Source organism: Macaca fascicularis, chromosome 2 (genome assembly GCF_037993035.2).
Source record: "Macaca fascicularis isolate 582-1 chromosome 2, T2T-MFA8v1.1".
NCBI lineage: Eukaryota > Metazoa > Chordata > Mammalia > Primates > Cercopithecidae > Macaca > Macaca fascicularis.
In genome coordinates, this window is record NC_088376.1 from 18,561,005 (window position 1) to 18,581,228 (window position 20,224).

Genomic DNA, 20,224 nt, shown 5'->3' on the forward strand with positions numbered 1-20,224 from the left:
TCATACATGGCCGGGCATGGTGGCTCATGCCTGTAATACCAGCACTTTGGGAGGCCGAGGCAAGTAGATCACCTGAGGTCAGGAGTTCGAGACCAGCCTGGTCAACATGGCAAAACCCTGTCTCTACTAAAAGTACAAAGATTAGCCAGGCATGGTGGCGGGCACCTGTAATCCCAGCTACTCAGGAGGCTGAGGCTGGGGAATTGCTTGAACCCAGGAGGCAGAGGTTGTAGTAAGCTGAGATTGTGCCACTGTACCCCAGCCTCGGCGACCAGAGTGAGACTCCATCTCAAAAAAAAAAAAAAAAAAAAAAAAAAGTAGTCATACACTAAGAAGGTAAGAAAGCAAATAGGGAACCCAGGGGTATTAAAAGGGCTCTCACTAAGAATGTGCATTTCCAATGTGCATTCAGGGCGGGGGTTTCCTCATGCGTATTGAGGTGCACATCCTCACACATTGTCAGTGCATAACGCAAATTATTACTCAATAAGGGAACAAATGCCTGTGATAACAATGATACTGATGACAATGATGGTGATAAAGACATGGTTGTAATTCACAATTGTGATGCCAAATCTGTAAGTATTCACTATCCTTCAAAAAACAAACAGAACTAGAATGTATCCCTCAAGGAATGTTTACTCATCTAGAATTTAAATATGGGATCTAACTGTTGTATCATTTATATGGCTATCTGCCTACTTAGGAATCTGAAAAGACATCTTTGTTTTAATCATAAATGCATTTAGTCAGAATAAATAATTACACCCAAAGCATTGAGGCACAATGGGGAGGAAACTGGCTGTTTGGAATCAGGTTTTCTCAACTTCTCCTGCATTTGGCTATGGACCCCAAACAGCCTGACAATCCCATTCTCCCACATGACCTTTGCTGGCCTTCATTCACTTACTGGCACTGAAGAGAATTTTTATTAATAGTAGGTCTGAATGGGTAAGAGTTATAAAACTTCACAGCACAGGGGAAGTTTTCATTCATCACTGTAAAGAAGTTGATATCAAGTCTGAAAATAGACAACATATTATCTGGGTTATAGATCATAACAAATCACTTAGTGTAAGCTGGCTGCGATGAAACTGATAACAGCTTTCAGCTCACTAGTAGCAGATTTTGTGAGTGCATTAACGGGACCTACTAATTTAAGGAACTTAAACTACTCTATGTCAGAATATTATATCCCTTAAAAGTTTTCAAACTAACATTTCCAGGCAGGATCACAAGCACTGAACTATCCCATGCGGTGACATTCACATCTAGTTTGAGTGAATGGTGCCCTTAATATTGTGCAATGCACATACTGTACTCCTGTACCCAGAAGACTGTGATTTGGGGAAATAAAAATGCATTTAAATAAAATATCTTTAAGAATTACTATATCATCATACCTAACCTAAAACTTACTCTTTAATTAGAAATAGGTAAAGAATTCCAATTTTTTTTTTTTTTTTTTTTTTTTTGAGATGCAGTCTCGCTCTGTCACCCAGGCTGGAGTGCAGTGGCGCTATCTCAGCTCACTGCAAGCTTCTCCCGGGTTCACGCCATTCTCCTGCCTCAGCCTTCTGAGTAGATGGGACTACAGGCGCCCACCAACACACCTGGCTAATTTTTTGTATTTTTCGTAGAGTCGGGGTTTCACCGTGTTAGCCAGAATGGTCTCAATCCCCTGACCAGGTGATCTGCCTGCCTCCGCCTCCCAAAGTGCTGGGATTACAGGCGTGAGCCACCATGCCCAGCCAAGAATTCGAAATCTTAATATTCGTAGAATGCATCTCCAGAAATCTTATGTGATTTTCTCTTCAACATAACCTGTAAACTATTTCTGGCAACCTGAGTGTTGATTGTTAACGATATCACATTAGTTCCACTAGTTCATTTTCATGTTGAGGCTATGAAAATAATCTTGTTAAATGTTTCTATAGTAAGGAAAAACTCTCTTCAGAGCATCAGATGGAGAGAAAATGTTTAGTATTAGTCATTACTTTTAAACTGACTCCAGCAGAGAACTGTAAACAAGATAAAGGAGAGAAATGTCACTTTATTGATTTTTGTTTTTATCATAACACATTGGCATTTTTTCACTAGACATCTGAGTACTTTACTGGGTTACTTCTTGTTCACTTTCCATGTCTCTTGTTTGTGTCCATAGCCAAAACATCATTTCTGGGAAGTACAATTCCCAAAGCAATTGCTGTCAATGGCATTTACTAACTCAATTAATAGAACTTGGGAAGATTTTGTGAAAGCTAGATTAGAGTTTTCGAGCCAGTGTGAAGTGGTTGGTTGATATTTGCCCTACTTAAGGATAAAACACCAGCATAAAAATTTGGTGAAACAGCACCATATTCTGGAATTTGAAACTTAGCATTTATCTACATTTGAAAATTCTTAAAGAAACCCAAAGACTACCCACAACCAAAGTTAACATAAAGCATTTTTTAAAATTTAAGTGTCTCTCATCATACTGTAAACATATCCATTCTTTGATTTAATCCAATCATCTTTACAACATAGTTCAATAAAGGTTGCAAAAACAGGCATATCACAAGTTCACATGTGTGTCTGTTTATGTGTTGTGACGGTATATTGGTAGTGGTTGAAGAAGTGAATGAATCAATGAATGCATGAGTAAATGTCTATTTTAGTTTACAACTATCTTTACTGGGGCACTAAGTTACCATCAATCAAATTTTGATCTGACCATCTCGAAAATTCTGCAGCTATTTGCTTTTGGATCACCTGTTATTATTTGTGGTATAAAGTACAATTTGGTGACTTTTTGGTAGTCATTGGAAAAGTCTTCTTTGGGAACACAGAAAAAAGCAACGGGAGTTCCTGATATATTTTTGAACTGAATTGAAACATTCCTGATTCCACACCACTCCACCAATCATTTGGGAGAGCACAAACATGGTTGATGCAGACAGTATTTTGCCTAAAGTAAGAAAGAGCCTCAGATGTATAGAATATCTGGCCAACACAATGTTACCAGGGGCCATCAGGGACACTGTGATGATTAAGTTAGATTAATTCTGAGATAGGGATGACATTAAACATATTTTGCCACCAATAGGTCATAAACACTGGCCAATCAGAATTTAAATGCACGAGTAGGATTTGGGAGAACTCCTGCTGTGCCAGCCAGAATCCCATTCTTGCTGGATCATGATGCTCCTGGAGGAGCCACTGGAGAGGAAGGGGAAGTGGAGTTGCACTGATGGCCTAGGGACAGTGTCTACTTACCAAATGATAAGATATATTTTAACATGCCAACAAGTTGCATGGCCCTGCTAGTATATGGAAGTTGAAAATCAGCCCTGCCCTTGGCTTCAGCTTCTTTAGGACAGTGGTTCTCAAAGGGTGGCCTAAAGACACCAAGAATTCCTAAGATCATCTTAGGAGATCTATAGGGTTCTCCCTTTTTAAATGACTTATCTAGATGAAGGTAGATTTTTCTCTATATGTTTAAAGCAAGACAGTGTATAGCAAAAGAGAGAATGCTGAAGTACATGCACAAATCTGGCCATTTTTTACTGAGTCAGACATTAAGTGACTTGTAAAAATATAAAAGTGCACCATTTTTCCCAAAAAATTGCCTCTGTTTTAAAAAAGTATATTTTAATAAAGTATACTATTTTTATCAGCACAAGATGAGTTAATTTGTTATTATTTATTTTGTTGTGAGTAATAAATTTTTTAAGAGTGTAAAGGGATCCAGAGACCAAGAGTTTGAGAACTGCTGCTTAAGGAAATAAAACAATAAGAACTGTAGAACACCAAGGAGGAAGAGCCTAATAGCCCCAATCCCTTGATCATTTTACTCAGAGTTCCAATTGTCACTTGAAAGATTCGTTAATAATTTAAAAATATCCTTGTGTTTTTCACTTATGCAGAACATGGTCACTAGCATATATTTATATTTCAAAATCTTGCTAATTTATACTAATTTCTGTGTATAAAGTTTTCTGTATTAGATTTTTTTCATAAAGAAATGCATTTATCCAAACATTGCTAATAAATTTTTTATCAAAATGCCATGAGGAAAAAACAGCTTTAAACAATAAATTAAAAATTTAATTAGTCTATTAATTGGCATGCTTATGGTATGTCTAAAATGCTTGTAATCTATTGGTTTTGTATCCTAAGAATTTCATCAGAAATCCCTTTCACATGACCATTTTTACTTGTCTTTTAGGAGAGAGGAAAAGTAAACATTAACCTCAGTCTGTGCAATTATCTTCAATTCCACAGCAGCATCATCTAAACTACCATCTTTCATTTTATCTAAGACAAGGATTGAAAGGTGTACCATTGTTTCATATATCAAAACAAACAAGCAAAAACAAACACCCCAAATGATCTCATTATAAAGTTGGTATGCCAACCTCAGTATAATGGTAAATGAAAAACAAAAGTACCCATTAAAAACAGACACCAAAGAAAGTTACTTGTCTCAATCATGACACTGAATGAAGGAAGGGGTTAAAAAAATCCTCCTTTAAGAATCTGACCCAGATCCTGGCTTTGGTTAGTGTTTTTATTCATGAAACCAGTGTGGTCAAAGACCTTAACCAGAGAATGTAGGTAGTGCCCCCAAGTGACTAACAGGAGCAAATGCATTTTATCTTGTAAAAGGCCACTTAGTATAAGGGAACCAATTTCAGAAGCTTTAAAGTGTGGCAAACAACAACAAAGGCATGTGTCTTAGAATCAAATACAGTAACCAGAATTGCCTGGCATATAAAATTAATTAAATATTGCTTATATAGGATTAATGTGTATCATGACATACTTTATCAACATGCTACTATACTTTAGCAAGTAAAATGCAAGGGGGAAATGGAAGCAAAAAATATATAAAATGACGGACACAGTTATCCAACACTCTTCGGGTATCTACTTCTAAGACCACAATCAAAGTGTACAAATTAATATTTGCATCCCCAAACCAAGAAATTCGATAAGCATGTTTCTAGGGCATGCTATTTCTCTGCCTAATCTATTTTCTCTTAATGTGTATATATATTTGAAATATATTTCATTGGTCACAGATAAATTATATTACAGTCCCTTGATTTTCATAGATCAACAGGAAAATTTATAGCTCTTAAAAATAAACTTTTGAAAACAAAGATTAGGAATATACCTTTAAAACCTATGTTTAAATTATAAGGTGCTCTGGGTCCTAAACTTCACTCCACAATGCTTCCACACCATAGTATATATCGCATTTATCATGCTTTGAAGCAAAGTCTTAGATTCTATATACAGTAGCCAGGTGGCAGCTGTAACTCTCTATATTTTGTCTTTATTGATTCCATTTTCAAGAAATGTACACTGAGGTGAAATGTCTTGCTGCAATTGCCATCTATTGTATGAAGGTAATATTATAGTTCCTTAAGGAGACAGAAACTGAAACTTCTGTCATAAATGCCAAGTTGCTAATTGAGTCTTGGGGCTTTATGATGATAATCTGTGACCCAAAGATATCTCTAATTAGCAGGCGTTTTATCCAACCAAATTTTAAAATGTCAAATGAGTCTTTCTAGATTATGGCTGTTTGGTAGGGGACATGTGATAATGAGTACTATCAGGCATCAGTTGTCTTCTGTGGCCAATAGGGTTATCTGCTGATGCACTGGAATCCATGCTGAAAACACATGGATCACTCCCTCCACCTCCTTTTGAGAACATAATATCCACTGCCTTTCTAAAGTTGAGAATATTAAAACTCTTGTATTTTTTTTATTAGTTTTTGAGGCCCAATGATGATTCTGTTTTTCATGTCTTAATGTAATGAGTTACAGTTTACATAGTACTTGAACACAACTATAACCTTTAAGAGGAGTTTTGAGACCTGCATGGAAACACTCAAAACAAAAAATGGTCTTAGAAACAGAAACTTAAAAAAGGCTAAAGGATTTGCTGAGAAAAATTCCAGCCTCCTTTCTTTCTTACCACTGTTCTGTCAGTATTCAAAGTGTAAAATGCTGCATCAAGTACAATGCTTCTTAAACGACAAATGGATGAAGTAGGTGCTTTGAATGAAATACTAAATAAAGCTCTTCTGTTGAAATTATGGCCTTGATACAAAATGGCATTTATTCAAGTCATTCAAACAACTCTATTCCATTTCACAAATAATGAAAAGACCTCATGGAAGCTCAGGCGCCTTTTCCTTGTCTTCTTAAAAAAAAGTAACAAAAAGAACACATTCCTAAGTGGCATTGGATCCATAAGCTGGCTTATCTACCAATTTGTATTGAGGGTAAATGGAGAGTGAGCTGTTCAGTACTTTTCCTTCTCTTGTTGTGAAAAGCAAAATGCTGTATGTATTTTTTCTTCCTCCCTTTTGACCAATAGACAATATCTTATTTTATATATATATATATACACACACACACATATATATATATATACACACACACACATATATGTACATATATATGTATAACAGATATCAAAACATTTATGAACATATGGGAATATGCATAAATATACATACATGTGCAAGTAAATCATCTCAGTAGCAGGATGAAAAACAACCAAATTTTACCTGCCTGTTTCAAAACACAAACATTCAACTCTCCCTACTGATGTCACTGAAAATATTTTGTTGAGTAATTATACCCTCATTTTATAGCTATTATACAGATAGAAATCAAATCTTTGTAGATAAGTATTTCAGTGAGTTCCTTTCAGGTTCAAGTTTGGTTAAAGACAGAAGACTTGCTATCGTGCAGAACTGAGGTTAATTTTGCAGTCCTCTACTCCTTCTCAATAATTTCATCTAGAACACATTAACATGAGGCTGCTCATTTGCCCCTTTGAAGACACTGGGTATTCTATGGGACCCAATTTCATCATGGCACCATACGTCTGCCTTGCCACCTTCTGAGGGATATCTACTGCCAAATTTCAGAACAAATGTTGTCAGTTAGGACTCACCTCTCCTTCCCTGGGCCAAGGCCTCCCATTCTGGGTATATTTGCTTTGATTCTGTCGCTTCTTTTGTCCTCCATCAGCAAATTTGCACAGCAAAGGCTCACTGGGGGCTGGGAAGATAAGAAACCAATTCTACATTAACAAGTTCCCCTTCAAAAATAAGTGATTATGTGAGTCACAGTAGTGCTTTGTAATGAATATCGTTTGAAGTAACATCTTGCTTCTGAAGAGATATTTGGCCCCCTTTTAGTCTCAGCTCTGTTGGCCGCTGTTCTAACTAACTGGGCTTCAAAAAAGTACTGGCAGATCATAAAAGAATAGAACAAATATTGTTGAAAAAATAATCAGTTGAAGCAGAATGTGAAATTTGCTTTAGAAGTAAAGAGGCAAGCACCGACCCTTCAAGTAATGTCAGAAACATGTTCATAATCGGTATTTATATGTGGATAAATATTTCTTCCTCAAAGCAACCATGTTTGCACTGTAGAAACTGAAGCATTCAATTTTGGAAAGAGATGATTAGGAGCTTCTTTCTCAAAAGAGAGACATTTTGCTAACCGCAATCAAATTAGCTTTTTAAAAATTAGTCCTCTGTAATTTCTAAATGGCTAGGAGCTGATGCTCCACCCAACCCTCTTCACTCCAATTTTCCAGTAAAATCTAATCAGAATCCCGGAGAGAACAATTATTAGAATGTTAAGTAAACCCGCATGATAAAAAATATAGCCAAAGGATATGGCTGTAACTTGTGAGTCCCGGATTGCTAGAGGTGGTCCTACATGACTCAGGTAAACGTATTTCCCAAGAGAAAGTGACCAAAACTGATGTCTGAACTCCTCTTCCAACAATTACATTGGAAAATGACAATCTTTTAAAACCCAACAGGGCAAAATTATTCTTTGAGAACTGATGTTCTCCTTCACATCCCTGCTTTACTGGGAAATTGCTGCTTGTTATCACATAAATATATTTTTAAATGAATGAATACAATGAAAGCCAAAGTGGTCTGACAAACTTGGTTAATACATCAATGTGGCTGGGAAGGTTAATTTCTTAGTTTATCTGCTTGAATTAACCAGATATTAATTTGTCAGTTTATAGTCTGAAAACCAAAATGACCACCCTGCACAACTGTTACTCGTTAGGAAAAGTGTGTTTTACTAAAGATTAGTTATACTAAAGGCCCTAATTCTTGACCAATCCCTGTGTCCTTGCCTTTTGCTCTATAATATCGTGGAGCCCTCTCACTCTGACTCTAGATCTGACCCCATGTGATTGCTTTGGCCAGTAGGATGTTAGCAAATGAGACATGAGCAGAAGCTTGAAATGGGTTTAAGTTTTGGGAGTTGCTTTTTTTGCTCCTCTGCATGGCTATGTGAACACGCCGCCAGGTTAGCCTGCTGGAGGATGAGATGCGAATAAAGATGTGTCATCCTTAACATCCTAACATTCCAGCCAAAGCCGTACTAGATCATCCAATGCCAGCCACCACCCAGACATGTGAACCCGTACATCCAAGATCAGTAGTGGTACAGAGTTAACTTGCAGTTAACAACAGAAAAAAATATATAAGCCCAGATGATATAAATTGAGCCCACCACACAAACATGTAAGCTAAAGAAATCTTTATTGTTTCATGCCACTAAGATGTTATAATTGATATGCTGCATTATTGTCTTGTTAGATAACTGGCACAGCTTCCCCAGCATCCATTTTTCCCCATTCCCACCCCAGCTAGATTGCTTGCATTTAACTTACCTGGTAAAGTTAAACATTTTTAAGGAATTAATGAGAATTCTAAAATTGTTTCCAAAATCAACAGTGGAAAAAGAGTACAATCAAACAGGTACCTACAAATAAATATTTGAAAATCATTTGGCTCTAAGGGGCAGTCATATTTTGTCAAATCCTTTTTAGCTCACTCTTTATTAGCAGCAACTCTGTTTATCAGTACTGGAGGAAACGGCTCAAAGAGAGAAGGGTCACCGTTGCCCAAGAGAAATAAAAAGCAAAATGTCATTCCTGCCGTATACAGAGCACACAGTTCTGTATAGAGAGAGCACTCAATAAATATCATTGCCACACTGAACACAAGTGGTTTTTCACACTGACTGCTCTGATGAGCCTCTGAATTCAGTGACTTGGGTGAAGCCAGGAAAATCACACGACAGAAAAACTGCATCATGGAATGTCTGTAGATAGTCACTGCCTTTATGTTAGAAGTACTGTAAATTCTGATTCCTGATTATTTATGTTAGAAGTACTTTAAATTCTGAGTCCAGATGAAAAACCTAAATGCTAAATGCAATCATTGTATCCCAATATTATCTAACATAATTTCCTGTGAGATTTCAAAACTATATATCACATGTAAAATCCTCCTTCTCTATATTTTCTCTCTTGCCATTTTAAAGATTCAAGTACATATCGCTATTAAAATGGGATAGTCATGCTAACATATGAGTTCATCACTGTCAGTGGTACAAATTTCTCACAAGAGGTAAATCTAGAAGCACTTTACATTTCTTGCTGTAAAGAAAGTGGTTCCGGTTTCTTGTGAGGAGGGATGGCAGCTTTGTGTGCCTCTGTTAGGTAAGAAATTTTCCTAGCAACTACATTCACAGACACACACATAACACTCACAGGTAAGTTTTTTTGTTTGCTTGTTTTTAACAAACAACTTTATTGAGTCAACTGACATAAAAGAAACTGTACATATTCCCAGTATACAATTTGTCAGTGCTGATATACGCATATGCCTATGTGACCATCACCATTGTCAAGATAATGTACATACACATCACGCTTAACAGTCAGAAGCTTCTTCCTACTCAAATATAGTCTTTTTGTTTTAACCAAGGAATGTTATCCAAGCAGAGGCCTTTTTTTTTTTTTTTTTTTTTTTTTTTTTAGTATTTGGTGTTAATAATAGGCTAAAGTTTATCAAGCACTTCCATTTTATATAGATCATTCATTTAATCTTCACTACAACTCTATGAGGCAACTAATTTTTTCCCTATTTTACCAGTGAAGGAACTGATATTCAGAATGGTTTAGTGGCTTGTGGCAGGTCACACACCTGGGATTTAAACCTAAGTAGCAGCTAAACCACTAAGTGCAGTTGTACCAATACTGAATTAGAAATCAGGCATTATCTGCTAAGTATCATCCTTGAGGAAAAAACTATCTTGTTATATCTATTTGCACTGTGTCCAAATAAGCAGAATTGGCCCATACATAAGAACTTTTGTGTCCAGATTTATATTTAAGTCCTACAGTCCATGCATGATGGGGCATCAGTGACCCAATATGGCATGAGATTGAATTTGTCCTCTTGGATGTCTGATTCATAGGTGAGGAGCATGTTTTCACTCCCTTCCTTAGTCCCATTACCAGTTTTCCCTTAATATCATAATGCTTCTGTTAACATCAGATTTCTATTTAAAAAAAGACCAACTTGCTTATTTTGTTCTTAAAACCTTCCCTGATAATTTACAGATTTTTATTCTGCCTTAAGACTATAAGAACACATTGAACTGTGGCTACAGAAAATTCTGGGTTTCTTTTTCAAGTTGTAAATGGTAACCAAGTATTTTTAAGTTTTACCTTTTATATATCTTTGGGTAATGGTTTTTATGAAACATATTTCTACTCTCTGAATCAGGGTTGTTTATTGTCCCCTAATCATGGTTCTTATAAGGTTTTTAGGATAGTCCCTGGTTCTAATAGTCTAGAATATGACTTCTCTTTAGGTAGTTTCTATAGGATCATATTTCCATAGGCTTTATCACATACTTTGGGGGCACTTAATTGTTAAGGGTACCAGCTTCCTGGGTTTGAAGTCTGGCTCCCTTACTTACTAGCTACAAGATACTAGGCGCATTTCCTTCCTTCCTTCCTTCCTTCCTTCCTTCCTTCCTTCCTTCCTTCCTTCCTTCCTTCCTTCCTTCCTTCCTTCCTTCCTTCTCTCCCTCCCTCCCTCCCTCCCTCCCTCCCTCCCTCCCTCCCTCCCTCCCTCCTTCCTTCCTTCCTTCCTTCCTTCCTTCCTTCCTTCCTTCCTCTCTTTCTCTTTCTCTCTCTCTTCTTTTCTTTTCTCTTTTCTTTTCTTTTCTTTTCTCCCTCCCTCCCTCCCTCCCTCCCTCCCTCCCTCCCTCCCTTCCTTCCTTCCTTCCTTCCTTCCTTCCTTCCTTCCTTCCTTCCTTCTACATTTCTGTAACTCATTTTTCTTATGTATAAAAGGGGAAAATAATGTTAAATACTTCATAGAACTGATGTGAAAGTTTTTTTTAAAAGAATATTGTATCTAAATAAATACTGAATCCATTTGCTGCAAAGATTATGATCGATTAGAATCTCTGTCAGCCACTTTCCAGTTATCAACTGTGAAACCTGGTCATGTGTCAGTGTCAGAGAGTTTGGAACGTTTAAGCTTTATTTTCATCAGCTCTGTCCATTTTAACTCCATAGAGGCTTCGTCAACATACAGAACTTGCAACTATCTTCAACAACAACTGAAAGATGTGTTCATGGAAAAGATCTGTGTTTCTAAAATGGTTCCTGTTTGGATAGCTTGTCATTGGGTCATCTGGTCACTACAGCACTAGGTCCCTTTCCTGAGTCATTGCCAGGAGTTGGCTTTCATTATCTCCTGGGTATGAGGCATGTTATGTTATTATTATGAGCGTTAACCTCCATTTGCCTGTGATGAATGATCCCTGTTCCTTTGCTGTTGTTTCTGATCATTAGTACTATTACTATTATTTCGCCACTCAATTGCAAAAGCTCTATTGGCAGTTTAAATCCATCAGGGTTGTATTTTACTACTAGAAAAACTATTGAGCCATCTACATAGTAATAGATTTCACTGGGGTTTCCCTTTTTCAGGTCCCATGTTAAAATGTTAAATAATTACTGTTGCTAAAGCTAAGTTCCAGAAAATCTTTCCTCATTAAAAGAGACCATCTCTACCTTTCATTACCTCTCCCTAAAACAATTACATACATATAATTACGTACCTATAATTACATATCCAAAAAGGCAGGTCTTTCCCAATTCCCTTATTTAAACACTTTTATTAAATAAATAAAACAAAATGCTCTAAATGAGTTATTTACACCAATATTTCTTCTACCAACTGGCATAAAAAAATTTAGCAGAGGCCTCACTTAAACAAATATTACCAAATAACAATGCTCTAGATTGCCAAGGATCAAATATATAAAGAGTATGAGATTCTGGATTTTGAGCCTAACTTATAATTTTCCCTTATTTTAAAGAGACCTTTCAAATAATTATTTTTGACACTAAGAAAAAATTTAAAAGTCATACGGTGAGATTTTCTTAGCTTTCAACTAAGATCTCTTTGTGAACTGTCTTCATAAATTTTACAATTTTTTAAAGTTCTCAAATATTAGCCACTCTGATACTTGGGGATCTGCATAAGCGTTAGGCTATGAATATTGATAATGACCTATTTATATTTACTGACATTGCTAAGTTAAAACATCTGATTGTATTAATTTTAAGATGATTATATATTATTAATTTTAACATGATTATAATGGAAGACAGATACAGCCACAATGTTTTACTAGATACATTTTTAAAAACACCAGAAATACATTTTCAAATGTGCTATTTCAAAAACAAAGAATATATTTCCATATTATCCTTAAATTTCAGGAGTCAAATTCAGATTAATTTCCCAAAGAGAAATATTTCATTGAGAGTGGCAGAGAAAACATTAGTAGAATAGGTGAACTAAAATTCACATAATCATCTAGTTCTCTTCCTAAATGCCTTTAAGATAAAATCCAAATTCCTTGATTAGAAAATAAGAATTTTTCCCCTGCATCATATCTTTATTAGTATCCTTCCATCCCTGAATAGTTTACAGTTCTGTCACTTCCTTTTTTTTTTTTTTTTTTTCCAGACAGAGTCTTGCTCTGTCACCCAGGCTGGAGTGCAGTGGCTTGATCTTGGATCTCAGCTCACTGCAACCTGCGCCTCCCGGGTTCAAGTTATTCTCCTGCCTCAGCCTCCTGAGTAGCTGGGACTCAGCTACAAACTACTACATATGCCACCACACCCAGCTAATTTCACTCTCGTCACTTCTAAGTGCAGTTCTTTCCTGCCTGGAATTTCTTTTCCCAGCTGCCCCCACCACACATGCACACACACATCCCTCCACCTGGCAAATGACAAGGAAGCCCTCTTTGACTCCCAGCTCAGAGTGATATGATCTAGTGTGTATTTGGCCAACTTTCACAGGTTGAATGCTGTTTCTCTTTGTGTTAAATAAATCCTTTGACAAGATTAATTTATTTCCAGGTCTGAGGGTAGAAAGTGATCATAGGAGAGACTGGAGTGAAGTTTGTCATGTCTGTATTATGTGTGCAATGTGTGTGTGTGTGTGTACACTGTTAACAGCATTTTGTACTTAGTTATAGATAATACATGAAAGTGATGTTACTCACAGCAAGGTCAATGAACCCAGAAGCAATGGAATCATCACCTGGGAGCTTGTTAGAAATGTAGACTCTTGGGCCCCTTTCTAGACCAACTACATCAAAATCTGTATTTTAACCAGATCCCCAGGTGATTTCTGTGTATGTTAAGATTGGAGAAGAACTGTTTTGGTTATGACTGGCTCCATAACTGAAAGAGGAATGCATGTTAAATGTTAAACATGAAATGCTCTGAATAATTAGAAACTTCAGTAGCACAAAAATATTATATTGCTTACAATTTCCTATTTGCAGGATTATGGTGCCAATTACTTTCGTTTAGTCTCTTTTAACAGTAGTTAAAATAGAGACTAAATGAAGAAGAGGCCTTTGTGGAAGTGAGATGCCATTATAAGCCACAGACTTTAATGTTCTAGAAGACATTATGGTCTATCATGCAAATGGGGAGTATTTAAAATATAATTATAACAATGCATGGCAATAAAGTTGCACAGCAATTATGAAGGAGTAATTACTGTTTGCTTGCTTAGTGGAGTATTTCTAGTCTTCCAAACTTTGTATTAAACATGCAACATACAATGCATAAACTGATGTAATGATCGGATGGCTTATAGGATTTGGTGTTTTAAGCAAGCAAACAAAACAATGACAAAGATTTTGCTTACCAAAATTAAGGTATGATAATTTATTTTGATTTTCTGTTTACAATTTAAAATACATGCAGTTTGATAAGTCACTAAAATGTTCTTTAATATGTTATTGATGAGAAGATATTGACATCTAAGATATCAACAGCAGAATTCCTACTTTCCTTAGAGAAGTTGAACATTTTTAATTTTAACAATCAATTTATTTAAGCTATTCTAGTGTTTGTATTGGACTGTGGTCACGGTTTTAAATATTTGTTTATTACTATAACATTACTGGTCTGGTACTTTAACTATTAAATTTAAATATTCCTCATTTCAGATAGGTTACCAATCTAACTTCAAGAAAAAATAAGAGTGGGAGGAGCTGGGTGGGAAAGAAAAGCGAATGAAAACAGATGCAGTTTATTCGAGGTGAGTTTATAAAATCTTAGTAAAATAGTAGACAAAATAAAGGACTTTAAAAAAGAATCTCAATAATTAAAAGTTAAAATGTTATAAATGTTTGATCCAGGAGATACCTTTAAGGAAAAATTGTGAGGTTGTAAATTATATCTCATTTAAAAAAATGAAACAAATGATCACAAGGTCAGGAGATCGAGACCATCCTGGCTAACACTGTGAAACCCCATCTCCACTAAAAAAGTACATTAAAAAAAAAAAAAAAAAAAAATTAGCCGGGCGTGGTGGCGAGAGCCTGCAGTCCCAGCTACTCGGAAGGCTGAGGCAGGAGAATGGGGTAAACCCGGGAGGCGGAGCTTGCAGTGAGCCGAGACCGCGCCACTGCACTCCAGCCTGGGCGACAGAGTGAGACTCCGTCTCAAAAACAAAAACAAAAACAAAAAACAAACCAACAACAACAACAAAAAACAAATGAAACCTCTCCCTAAACTATTCCTGTGATATTCTGGGTGACTTGCACATTAAAAAGCTGTTCATACTAATGGTGCAAACATTATACTAATAGAAGGATGATAATGAAACTCAGTAGCATTTTTAACCCAGTCAATCTTTTCTTTATTTTTTAACCCACATGTATTCAATACCAAATAATACTGGCACTACTCTAAACTTTGCTTCTGGCAAAGTGGTCACAGTCTAGAAGGGGAGAAAGCCAAGTAAAAGGAAAACTGAAGATTACAATGGTTGCTATAATAGAAATATAGATAGGCATTTGTGGAGCATAGAATGGATGTCAACCTCCAGCACTACAGTCATAGAATCTCCTCTAGCTTAGAAATCACGTCCAATTCCACAGTTTGAAACAATAGTTTACATATATGCCCCACCTCCCACCCCATGCCAACTGCCAAATTATGAACTAGCACATGGAAGTCAACTGTCACTTACTCTGGATAAAAAGTTTTAATCAAATGTTTGTTAAATGAAAATATAAATAAGAAAGGTGGATGCAATGCTAAGATTTAGTCAAAATGCTTTAAGAACGTCTGGGGCCGGCCGGGCGCAGTGGCTCACGCCTATAATCCCAGCACTTTGGGAGGCCGAGGCGGGCGGATCACACGTCAGGAGATCGAGACCATCCTGGCTAACATGGTGAAACCCCATCTCTACCAAAAACACAAAAAAATTAGCCGGGCGTTGTGGCAGGCGCCTGTAGTCCCAGCTACTCGGCAGGAGAATGGAGTGAACCCGGGAGGCGGAGGTTGCAGTGAGTCGAGAGATCACACCACTGCACTCCAGCCTGGACGACAGATAGAGACTCCACCTCAAAAAACAAAAACAACAACAACAAAAAACGTCTGGGGCTATCTAGACCTGATATTGAGAACTGGTAGCCTTGCAACAAGGAATTAGAACTCCTTTTGTACTTGCTCCAACACTCCACAGTCCTTCCAAATGCAGACAGAATAGTTTATACTGATTTGGAACAAAAAATATTTATGGAAAAATGCTAGAAATAAGCATCTGAAGCTAACTGTATGCTGGAACCCATGCCTTTAATTATTTTCACTTATCCCAAAACACTATTTTTTGTTATATCCAGGAAGGTCTTGAAGAATAAGGCCTCTGAAATGTTTGCAAAAGGTTTTGTTAGAAAACGTCCACTTTCTTTTCCACGTGTGCCCCGTGCAGGATAGACTTCTGATGCCTACCAGAGTGTGTACGTGTGTACGTGTATGTGTATGCCACCGTGCATATGTATGTTTGTATTTATTTCTAGATATAGACTGGCAAGCTTTCAATGGAAACCATAATTTACATGGCAAAAATTACTTGAAGGTTACAACACAGAATTATTATATTTTGGAGTTAGAAAACCTGCATATGGCAAAGGAAGCTATTTGGTTACATTTTCTTTTGACTCTTAGCATCCTGCTTAGTATTTAATTATGTTTTGTGTGCAATAATAAGTGAGGCGTAGCTAGGTACGTAATTCTGAGTTGTAATAAAATCCCATGCTGAGTGGTGTATAGATCCTGTTTGCCGTATAACTGTAAACTTTACCTAATTCAAACTCTTAATTTTGTCAATAAGGAAAATAAAAATAAAAGTTTAATGAATTACTTGCTAATTTGTGGTATTTGGTGACAAAGCTACGATCATTTCTTTTGATTTTTAAGTGAACGCTTTCTCCAACTGCTTACTTTCTACCCTCTTTACCATCAGAAGGAATAGGGAATGAAGTTTGAGCAGTTCTTATGCCTGACTTTATCATTTTGGAATGGGGCAAAAAGATTGAGTACTCACAAAAATATAATTACAGTGGTTCTCTGGGCCAGGTTAGAATTAGAACCAAAAGCTAGGAAACCAGTTAGATCTCCTAAAAGAATGTATGCTGCCCCTCTAATAATGGCTTGTTTTAAAGGAATAAACAAAACAAATCATCTGGATTATATTTATAAGTGTCAGGCTCATGTTTATGCCTATCATTTAGTCCAAAAACTGGTGAGGGAATATAAACTTAAAAGAGGAAATAAATAAAAAATAGCGTACATTGAAAAAATGTAATTTTCATGCACATGCCTAATTTTATCCCTCAGTAATGGATTACTGCTTATATTTGATTTTATATATAATTCTCTACTATGTGAAATAGACTTACAAGAAAATGCCCCATTGTTATGATAAAAGCAGAGAACAGCTATTTGACTGAAACAACATAGAGGAAATCACCTTTTGACAATTGCATTATGGCCTAAATTGTGATCTCTAGATCTCCTCTCTGTTTTAAAGATTAAAACACCATCGTTTAAAAAAATTGTAACAATTCTCTGATAATTCCTTTCGTATATAAAAGGATGGTTCTAAAAGGAACAACCATGCCCCCATAAGGGGAATAATGTAATGCTATTGTTTCAAGTGGAAAAAGTTAATGTTTCAAGTGGATGGCACACAAAGTTTTCACTGACAGTTAAATTTAGTTCGCTTTTTGGGGAAAAGGCTGGAACATTATCAGTGCTGAATGAAGGCAATGTTTTGACACCAAGAAATTGGAAAGTACCAGCACTTCCAAGAAGTATCAGTTGATTGATGTAGCAACAGACTAGCGAAACTTGTGTGGCTAGAAGGCAAAGCACCAAGGAAAAAGTTTCTAAGATGAAGCAGCTTTGAAATTAGAAGAATCTTATTTACTGACGAAGATAAACTGTTTCTGATCCTGACTCATTCCTCCCTCCTCCTTGGCTCTAGAGTATTCCTCTTTCCTCTGATAGAGCTCTTTGCATACTGTATTTTATATTTATAGATTACTATGTGCTATATATAAGTTGAAATTTTTTATTAGAAAGAGGTAGAGGAAAAATATCGCTATAATCTTACAGTGAACATACCCCTTTGATATTAAAAACGAATTAAAAAATGGAAAAAGGACATGTAAAAAGTTAGTAAATTCAAACTATAGAAAGGTTAAAAATAAAAATACTTCTTTAAAATCCCCCACCTTTTATGATTTCTTTCAAAAATGCATAACTATATACATCTACTCTTTTGTTTATCTAGTTCTTTTTTTTTAATTTCAAAGACAGTAGCATTGCTTAGTATGTTGGTTTTGTTTACCTTAATTGTATATGAAGAATTTTCCATATTAGCACATATATCATGAAATGCTGCTTAGTATTGTGGCATAATTATGATGTATCATAATTTATAAATGTTCATCAATAGGGGATGAGCTAAATCTCATTAATCTTCCATAATGCATTTCCATGTTCCTCTCCGCTATTATGAGAATTTGATTTGATTGAGGTCAGGAGCTGGGCCCTATTCACCATTGCCTAGTGTCTACCTCACTGGTCCTGCAGAGTGGCTGAGGGTAATATACATGTCAATATCCTTTGAACAAATTATTAAATAAATGTACACAGACAGACAAAATAACTTCTTAATATTACTTCTATAATGAAATGTAAAGTAGTTGGAGAGCAGGGGTACAACCTTTTTTTTTTTTAACAAAAAAAGTGCGTAGAGTCCCCACGTTTCCACATGTAAATATAATTAGTCAAGCTACTTGAAAAAGAAAAAAAAAATAACAAGAAAGAATTCCAAGTCATAATCCCAGGTGTAACTCTGATTTCAAGTGAAACTCATGTTAACCACCCTAGGAAAAAACAAAAGGGGGACCCGGCAGGAGTAGGGGTGGGGGAAGACAGGGAGGAATATTTTAATGTAAAACATCAGGATCCTTTCTAATAGAGCATTCACTTAGGATTTTCTACCAAGGAAGCAAATACATACTCACTCTTAGACTGAACTCCAACTCAGGTCAAGAAAACACATCTCAATTTCCCTCATGCTGTTCCTAAATATATATTTCCTGTGCTAGAGGCTGAAAGAATTCCCAGGATGCAGTGAACTCAGTTAGTAGAAATAAATACAATTCTGGTTTCAAAGTGAAAGCTATATGTTACAATGCAGGTATGACTTAACAAGGCTAGAGGCATCAGCTAGAATGAGAACCTTGCTTTCAGTAGGTAAAATATTTACAGGGGTAATGACCTGAGATGGTGTTTTTCCTAATTCAAGAGTCAAGGTACTGAAATTGTGACAATTTGAAGAGTGCTCTCATGTAACCTGAATCACATACTAATCAATACAATATAAATTTAATCCAGGTCCTAGAAACTGAGTTTTTCAAGGAGGTGTTAAAGACCATTTGTGCTGTAAACATCTATGGATAAATCAATCTAAGCAATCATAAAAAAATAATAAATAACTTGTAAGCGTCACCTATGAAGTTTAGTATAAAAACAATGAATACAAATGACTATAAAATACAATACCTACCCTTCTGTGCTATAGAAACAAAGAGATAAACTAGTTTAGTGCCAGACTACCCCAGGGGAAGGTTGAATAGCTGTCCAGAAATTCATATTTTTCTTAGATAGGTACCAATTTCTCCACTGGGAGTGAGCACTGAAGGTATCTTACATGGTTTCAAATTGTCAATAGATGTTTCTAAAGTGTAAATTTTACTTTAATTGCCCATATGCCCACCTATAGGATAACATCCAAACTCTTTAACACAAAAGGCCATCCAATGTCATGATCTAAATGAATGCATCTCACTTTCCACATACAGCACTTCTCAAAAAGGGTTCAGACCGTTCTCACTCTCCCAGATTTGCTTACACTGCTCCTTCTGTCTGAACTGGCTTCTCTCTTTTCCCACTTAATCACTTCCATAAAATATTTCCTGACTGCTTTTCCCACTTCACTAAATTGCCATAAAATAACTTATTATTAATTAATTTTTAATACATTAATTCAACTTATTTATTCACCCTTGCCTGAAATTCATTCAAAATTCATTTGAAACATGGGGCTATATATCAGGTGTTGTGCTATTCATGAAAGACTAAGTAATGAATAAAATAGAAAAAGTCCTAGTTCTTAAAGAATATTCTTTCTGATAGCAAAGCAGACATTAAATATTTTTTAAATTATAAGTCAATTTCATTTATTCTTGTATGAGTCTATTATACACACTTCTCATTTGGCATCTGTGAAACACCTCAGCTCACTCATTTATTTATATACTTTTTTTTTTTTTTTTACAATTTAAATGTCTCTTGAGTGTAGGGTTTCTGCATTATTTATCTTTGTCTCCCCCAAGTATAATGTAGTTCCTAGAATGCAGTAGATTATACACATACATGCACACATGCATGCACATGCACAATTTTAGCAAGC

The 20,224-nt window shown here is 36.0% G+C and overlaps 1 protein-coding gene across 28 annotated transcripts in view; it reads right to left on the reverse strand.

The window, feature by feature from the left end:
* The window catches only part of RBMS3 (RNA binding motif single stranded interacting protein 3), a 1,486,333-nt gene that overhangs the window by 161,266 nt on the left and 1,304,843 nt on the right, over positions 1 to 20,224 (reverse strand). For all 28 annotated transcript variants that reach the window (XM_074030865.1, XM_005545572.5, XM_005545568.5 and 25 more), the window contains one exon: positions 6,964 to 7,070. In XM_074030865.1, coding sequence (XP_073886966.1) covers positions 6,964 to 7,070 — 107 coding nt within the window. The remainder of the gene's footprint in view (positions 1 to 6,963; positions 7,071 to 20,224) is intronic.